The sequence below is a fragment of the Anguilla anguilla genome, chromosome 8 (genome assembly GCF_013347855.1).
Source record: "Anguilla anguilla isolate fAngAng1 chromosome 8, fAngAng1.pri, whole genome shotgun sequence".
NCBI classification, from domain to species: domain Eukaryota; kingdom Metazoa; phylum Chordata; class Actinopteri; order Anguilliformes; family Anguillidae; genus Anguilla; species Anguilla anguilla.
The window spans coordinates 1,170,068-1,178,907 of record NC_049208.1 but is presented as its reverse complement, the minus strand read 5'-3'; the positions used below and the strand labels follow the sequence as shown (position 1 = coordinate 1,178,907).

At 42.1% G+C, this 8,840-nt stretch overlaps 1 protein-coding gene across 9 annotated transcripts in view; it reads right to left on the bottom strand.

Annotated features, from left to right (window-relative positions):
• Nucleotides 1-454: 454 nt before the first annotated feature.
• The window catches only part of LOC118232831 (pituitary adenylate cyclase-activating polypeptide type I receptor-like), a 34,193-nt gene continuing 25,807 nt past the window's right edge, over nucleotides 455-8,840 (bottom strand). For 6 of the 9 annotated variants that reach the window (XM_035427984.1, XM_035427985.1, XM_035427983.1 and 3 more), the window contains exons 12-15: nucleotides 7,105-7,185; nucleotides 5,563-5,692; nucleotides 4,838-4,879; nucleotides 455-3,267 (exon numbers count right to left, since the gene is read on the bottom strand). In XM_035427984.1, the coding sequence (XP_035283875.1) occupies nucleotides 3,046-3,267; nucleotides 4,838-4,879; nucleotides 5,563-5,692; nucleotides 7,105-7,185 (475 nt within the window). In that variant the 3' untranslated portion in view covers nucleotides 455-3,045. The remainder of the gene's footprint in view (nucleotides 3,268-4,837; nucleotides 4,880-5,562; nucleotides 5,693-7,104; nucleotides 7,186-8,840) is intronic. The other 3 variants (XM_035427987.1, XM_035427988.1, XM_035427989.1) reach the window with 3 other exon arrangements.

Sequence of the window (8,840 nt, the reverse complement as noted above, 5' to 3'; positions counted from 1 at the left end):
GCTCTTTTCAGGATTGCCTGGGCAACATTTCTGATGGCATCTTGTGTTTCCAAGGAAACCGTCCATTAGGACAGGATTTAATCCACACAAAATGGGTCACAATATAAGCTTCACATTTACAATACTGTTATCGAAACATGTCCAGCACTGAGTTTAGATACACAACTATTCACTTGCGTCTACGAAAGGATCACTCCATTTAGAAAATACTGCAATAGAAGCTTATTACATCAAAGCTTTGCTGTAACTGGACAGCAAAAATATCATATTGAAGCACTTATTTTTCATAATAGACTTGCTTTAAAAATTATCGTCATAAAGAAGGATATCTTGCACCCTTAATTTTGACATCAACAATGGTGTGTGTTTGTGTGTGTGTGTGTGGGGGGGGGGGGGGGGGGGGGAGGACGGGGGGCTGGGTTGGGAGGCACGGTACAGGTTTTTTAAAGTATTCTAATTTTCAAAATTATATAAGCAGTAATGATTTAAATCACATTACTGTATATGTACACACAGTACCGGCAAAAACAATATGTGTTACTTCTTCCCTAATGCGCACCTCACGCTTAATTGTATGAAACTTTTTTAAAAGCATGCTATTTGTACAGCGCAATTAATAAAAGTAAACCATATGACAGTAGGCTATGGTTGTGTTTATGAATTATGTTAATTAAAAAACTAGGATCTTTTTAATATAAATATAAATGTGAATTTAGTCACCATACTTTAACAATTATGAGCTAAAATAAAATATTGTCATGAAAACGAGTGATATAGATATTTATTACGGACTCTGCATGTTTTTTTTTTGTTTTGTTTTTTTACAACTGAATTGAAATAATGGTTTTTCTGTATTAGCAGGCCTATCCAAGTAAGAAAGAGTGAATGAAGTCCAGCTGCAATACTCCCATCAGCTCTAGTTTAATTAGATAAACGGGGGTCAAAATTCTATTTTTACAAGCGAAAATGCATCAAAGGCCTCTTGGTTAAGTTGACCAAATAAAAGCACTTTTTACTAAAATTCTTTCTTAAAAAAAAAACTGCAGGCTCCTCTTTCAGGAATTATGAAAACACAAAATTGATATAATTTCTTGCTGAATAATAGTTAAACACCACTTGTTGTGGTCTTTGTTACTGTGACTGAAAGGCACTTTTTGGGGTTGAAGATAACCGTCCTGTTAAAGGAGAGGAACTGCTCTTGACATCAGAAGAAGCGGATCGCGTCTGTGGCCCAGGCTGCTCAGAAAACGCTTTCACAGAATCAGCGATCTTTGGAATATTTTGGCTGGATGGCTGAAACACGGACCGCGAAAGCTAACGTCTGTCGAAAGCGTTGTGTGGCGAAGTATGAATCAGCCTGAAGCTTATATGAACACTTCCAGTAAACAGAGTTCAGTGGAGCAGCAATTAAAAAAGAACTCAGCTTCATAAAAATGCACATGAATGAAATGGCTGGGAGGCCATTAAAAAAAATATTACATCTTTTTTTTTTATATCTATGGTTCTTAAATCAATACGTACGCAACAAATATGTACTTAATACTTAATTGTATTTAAAGAAAGTAGACGTTAAAATTAAGCTAACAGGCTACTTCTTGACTTAGTTATTGTCTACATAGCAGCACCAGCCTATATCTAAATACATTTTTCATATACATTTATTTTGGAAATATAAGACTCTACAGATCTGGACTCCAGTATATGTATATACTGTATATATACTTACATTTTCAATTACAATTCAGAGCATCACAATAATTGTATGGAAATGCGTAAGAAATTTCAGCTATAATAATAATAATAATAATAATAATAATAATAATACACAGGAGTCGCCCATGAGGTGTTTTCATAATTGACATATTCTGTACTATTGGCTGTTTAACACTATAAAATTTACAATAGTAAAAGACAAGCATTTACAAAAAGCATGATTACCATTATCATTTGTTCATTGAAGACATTTCCACACACATCAAGCTCGTAACGAAACCTGATTAAGCTACGAATGAACGGATTGGCCACACATTTCAGTGTCCACAGATATCCCATCAATCTCTCCAATCACAGGCTTCCCTCAAACGGGGTGTGTTCTGATGTTTATCAAACATACGGAATGTGAATATTTTCACTCTTTGATAGCAAACAGAGGTTTTTTTTTTTACGATTCATGATTGTCAACCTGGTCGAAGTTTTGTCTTTTCGAAGATGTCGCTTTTGGGACAAAAAGGTGCCCATGGTCAGTCCCCCGATCGGCGCCTTCCTGTGTCCCAGAGAGGAGAAAACACTACTTCTGTTTTAAGTAACAGCGTTTATAAAACTCTACGAACACTATTATTTAAAAATGCGACGGCAAGCGTAACACTTGAGCGTTATGACAGACGGATATTTACATTGCGTTTTCCCCCAGAGCCAAACTGGCCTGATTGGCCCGATCGGCTAATTTATGCAGGAAATGTTTGGCTTCCCTTTCCTGATTGGGTCAAACGTGTTCACGCCGAGGAATCGTACGTTCCTTTCATACATAACCACGAACTGCGGGAAACTGCGATGCTAGAGGCAAAAATTACATGACAGAAAAGCACTTTTTAAAAACGCACTTTCTACTGCCACTTCTCAAGAACCCACAAAAGCAGCAACCTGACCAGAAACTTGACTTTTGGGGGGGGGGGGGGGGGGGGGGGAAAGTTGTTTTTTTGCCTTTTTTTCTTTCTCCCCAGACAATACAAGGACAAAATATATAGCAGGTACAGCCACAGCACTTTTGCGGCATATACAAGTACAATAGCTACAGTAAGTTGTTCAATTCGTTTTTTTGTTTGTTTTGTTTTGAATAATTTGTCTCATGTTTGCAGGCACACTTGTTCTCTGCCTGTTTCTGTGTGGAGGTTCTGAGAGGACCCAGAGACTTTGGACACTCCTGCGGTGCAGTTTCGGGTCACGTTCTGGTCAGGTTCTGGTTGTCGGTGGTGGTGGGGGGCTGGGGTGGGCGGGGCTGGGGGTGGGGCTGGGCTGGGTGGGCGGAGCACTAGGAGACCCAGGTGTTCACACACTCAGGTGGGCAGGTTGAGGTTCAGGTTCTCGGCCTGCAGGCTGGACATGCGGACTTGGGAGCTGCTCTTGCTCAGTATGGACAGCTGCGTCCCCCCGTTCACCCCACTGCTGGCCAGCGAAGGGTGCCGGTGCTTCAGGTCCACAGCAAAGTACCGGTTTACGGTCCAGCTCCGCCATTTCCTCTTTATCTCCGACTGCACCTTCAGGGAGAAACTTCAAAAGGTCATTTTTTTAATTGTACTTAGCTGTAAAGGTGTTCGTTTTTTTATTTTTTATTTCAATGTATTAATTGACTTATTCAATTGTAATTTGATCCATTTTATTTTATGATAGATTTAATTTAAAATTTTTAAATGTTATTTCGTAACAGGCAGTCAGTGTGGTAGCCTTAATCTCCCAGATTCTAGAGTTGTGTTTGGAAAGACAAGTTGGTTTGTTGGATTTGTTTTCTGAAATCTGATTGGCTCTACTTAGTTTTAGCCAGTGTTTCTGATAAGAGGTTTAGTTGGCTGGAGTCAGCACCTCCAGGTGGAGTCCCACCAACACAAGACCATAAGTCAACAGAAGAATTAACGAAAGATTGATTTATTAGAAGAGCTCTCCAGTAGAGCTTGGCTAGACTTGGCTCAGTGCCAACCTGAGTAGGGCCATAGCAGAACATCAGGTTATAAGCAGCATGGCTGGGCTTTCATAACGGTAAGGACATGAGCGTTGGGTTATGAGTGACCTCGGGTCATAACGGTAAGGACATGAGCGATGGTTTATGAGTGACCTTGGGTCATAATGGTAAGGACATGAGAGTTGGGTTATGAGTGACCTCGGGTCATAATGGTAAGAACATGAGTGTTGGGTTATGAGCGACCTTGGGTCATAACGGTAAGGACATGAGAGTTGGGTTATGAGCGACCTTGGGTCATAACGGTAAGGACATGAGCGTTGGGTCATGAGCGACCTCGGGTCATAACGGTAAGGACATGAGCGTTGGGTTATGAGCGACCTTGGGTCATAACGGTAAGGACATGAGCGTTGGGTTATGAGCGACCTCGGGTCATAACGGTAAGGACATGAGCGTTGGGTTATGAGCGACCTCGGGTCATAACGGTAAGGACATGAGCGTTGGGTTATGAGTGACCTCGGGTCATAACGGTAAGGACATGAGTGTTGGGTTATGAACGACCTCGGGTCATGAGGACATGAGCGTTGGGTTATGAGTGACCTCGGGTCATAATGGTAAGGACATGAGCGTTGGGTTATGAGTGACCTCGGGTCATAACGGTAAGGACATGAGCGTTGGGTTATGAGTGACCTCGGGTCATAACGGTAAGGACATGAGCGTTGGGTTATGAGTGACCTCGGGTCATAACGGTAAGGACATGAGCGTTGGGTTATGAGTGACCTCGGATCATAACGGTAAGGACATGAGCGTTGGGTTATGAGTGACCTCGGGTCATAACGGTAAGGACATGAGCGTTGGGTTATGAATGACCTCGGGAGGTTCATAGTCATATAAATTATGAGCGACTAAGTCATAGTTTTTGAGAAGTGTATTTGCAGAATGGTTGTTCTTTGGTGACTCTATTGGGTAGATTGAAAGAGCCTAGCACACATTGGTTAACAATGGCATTAGCTTATCAATACCAAAAAACACTTTAATTAATTGATGAACTAATTAATTAATTGATTGATTAATTAATTAATCACTGTCTGTCTTGAGACTGGTGGCGACAGGGACCAGAAAGGTGACATGACAACATGAAAGCGGTAGCATTTAAAATGGACATACCTCTCCATTCAGGAAGCAGTACAGGACGGCCACGACAAACCCCTGCGGGAACAGGAAACCACCATGAGCAAATGTATTTTCTGCCTACTCAAGGTTCGCCTTGTCTAGTATTACATTTTGCCTAAAGATCTGAGACCATTCAGTGCCCAAATATGCAATAATAGAGGAAATCAGGAAGGGGGCAAAATACTTTCTCTTGGTACTGTATATTGAATTTATTGCTCAAAGGATTAAAAAGAATGAAACATTTTACAAAAGACATCCTTCTGGGTTAAAACCTAATTGCAGTACAACACAGTCCACCCCTAGTGGTTGCTGGTACTATCAGTAAGAGGGGGTGGGGGGGGGGGGGAATCTAATCTTTGTATCTTTTTATGTCAGATTTGAATATTTTGAAGATGACATCTTTATCCAATGTTTCTACAGTGCAGTCGGTAAGTAATAGACAGTCAAACAATGTTATTGTTTTGGCTCTGTTATCCAGCACATTAGACTTGAAATGAAACAATGAATATGAGGTTAAAGTGCAGGCTATCAGCTTTTATTTGCAGCCATTTACACCCATACCGAATGAGCTATGTAGGAATTGCAGTCCTTTTTATGCATAAAATTGTCTCACTGTCTAAATACTCTCGGACTACGCTGCACATATAAACTGCACTCTGTAAAGCAGTGAGTGAAACAGCAGCAGATCAGGCGAGGACACGCAGGTAGGGAGGGGGTACCTGGAAAGAGCCCAGGCCCAGCTCAAACACCAGCCTCTCCCGCTTGCTGACGTCCTCGGGGGAGAAGGCGAACACCGTGTAGTGGATCCCAAAAAGGGGGATGAGGAGAAGAGTGGACCGGGCCAGCCTCCTGTCAATCAAAGAGCACAGCAACCAATCACAACACCGTTGCCATGGGCGCACAGCCCAATCTGCAGAGCTATTAGAGTGCTGAGGAGCCACTGCTGTTATTGATGTCACAGTAGTGATGTCACAGTAGTAGAGTACACCGTGGTCATGGTAATGCATGACAACAGAAGCATTCTGATGTCTCAACATCCCTGACAACCATTATCCCTGACCGCCATTATCCCTGACACTCATTATCACTGACACCCATTATCCGTGACACTCATTATCACTGACACCCATTATCCCTGACACTCATTATCACTGACACCCATTATCCCTGAAACCCATTATCACTGACACCCGTTATCCCTGACACATTATCCCTGACACCCGTTATCACTGACACCCATTATCCCAAGAATTGCTGGAACTGGGGAACCAATGTGACATCATTACCATTAACACTGTAGCTCTAATCAACTGTCATGACACTGAAGCTGTGTCACGACATCATTGTCAATAACATTGTTAATCTGAGAAACTGTCATGACGTAGAAGTACGGTTATTACTGTTATTAAAACTGTTAATCTGTGGAACTGCTAGCTCTGCCATGACATAAACACAGTGAACATCGTATCTCTTTGGAAGCATTTTGACACAGTATCAGTAATGAAAGCATCATCATTAGCACTGTGTCGCTGATGAAGTGTTATGACATGACAGTGATCACCACTGGAACACCGTGAAACTGTCACAATAGGGAAATGGGGAACTGAGACACAGACAGGAACATCAAAGCACAAAGCCACCAGGTAGCCTGCCCATTGAAAAGAGAGAAACATAAGCGCAACCCGTTTGTGAACAGCAGTGAACGATCAGTGTATGAACACGCCTCCCTTTTCAAAAAGAGTTCTGACATCAGCATATTTGCGGTGAGTGAGACTCAGGTGAGTGAAAGCCCCTGGAGCAGATGAGACAGGTAAAGGGCTTCTGTGGGACAGACCCAAATGAGCGGACGAATGTGAGGCACAGAGGGACCTGTTGCCTGTCGACGTCACAGCCATATCGCGCCGACATCACAGAAACACCACACTGACATCACAGAAACACCACACCAACGTCACAGCGACATCACACTTACATCACAGCGACATCACACTTAGGTCACAGCAAAGTCTTGCAAAGGTCATGGCAACGCTGCCCCGATGTCATGGCAACATTGGGCCAACGTCACGGCTAAATCATGCCGATGCCGTGGCAACGCCGTGCTGACGTCATGGCAACATTGAGCCAACCTCACAGCAGCATCACGGCTACATCATGCCGGTGTCGTGGCAACGCCATGCAGACGCCATGGCAACATTGGGCCAACGTCACGGCAACATGGAGCCAACATCACAGCAGCAGCAGGAGCCGTGAGGTCCACTTACAGTGTTATGATGGACAGCTCAGACATCTTGCAGGGGTGGTGGTCCGCCTGCGAGGGCTCACAGAAGCATTTCTGCACACAGCTGCAGGACAGCACAGAGTTTAGTAATGTCTACACACACACACACACACACATTACAGACATTACACACATATAAACACATATCACACAACATCGCACACACACACACACACACACTACACACATATAAGCACATATCACACAACATCACACACACACACACACACATTACACACATATAAACACATATCACACAACATCACACACACACACACACACATTACACACATATAAACACATATCACACAACATCGCACACACACACACACTACACACATATAAGCACATATCACACAACATCACACACACACACACACACACATTACACACATATAAACATATATCACACAACATCACACACACACACACACACACACACATTACACACATATAAACACATATCACACAACATCACACACACACACATACATCACACACACATATAATACATACATTACACACACATACAATACACATTACACACACAAACACACACACATCACACACACATACAATACACACATATAAACACATATCACACAACATCACACACACACAAACACATACATCACACACACACATTACACACACACATACAAACACATACACACATCACACACACACACATTACACACACACACATATGCAAACAATACACACATAAAAACACATGCAATACACACACACATACAATACACACATTACACACACAAACACATACATCACACACACACATCACACACACATACAATACACACATTACACACACAAACACATACATCACACACACACATTACACACATACAAACACATACAATACACATTACACACACAAACACATAATACACACACACAAACACATACAATACACACATTACACACACATACATACAATACACACATTACATACACACAAACACATACAATACACACATTACATACACACAAACACATACATCACACACATTACACACACACAAACACATACAATACACTCATTACACACACAAACACATACAATACACACATTACACACACAAACACATACAATACACACATTATACACATACAAACACATACTACACACAACACATCACACACATACACCACACAACACATTACACACATACATACACATATACCACACACAACATCACACACATACAAACACATACACCACACAACACATCACACACATACAATTATACACACCACACAACACATAATGCAAAGAGTAATGTATACACACTGTACCACATACACCACACACACCATATCATACACATATAATCACACTCACTATATTAAACATCACACACATCTAATCGCACACACACACTACATCACTCGGACCACTGACATACTGTATCACACAAATAATCACATGCACCTCACATATATTGAACTACACAACGACGGCACCCATACCATGTGACACACATCATCGCACAGACACTTTATCACACACGAGAAATCACAGAGACAACACACAGGCCATTCTGGTTTAATAAAGACTGCACACCCACCCACACACACACACCCCCCACACACACACATACTCTCACACACACACACACACACACCCCCACACACACACACAAATGGCTATGAACACTTCATCACGTCTTGCAACACACAGACACAAAGGAATGAAGC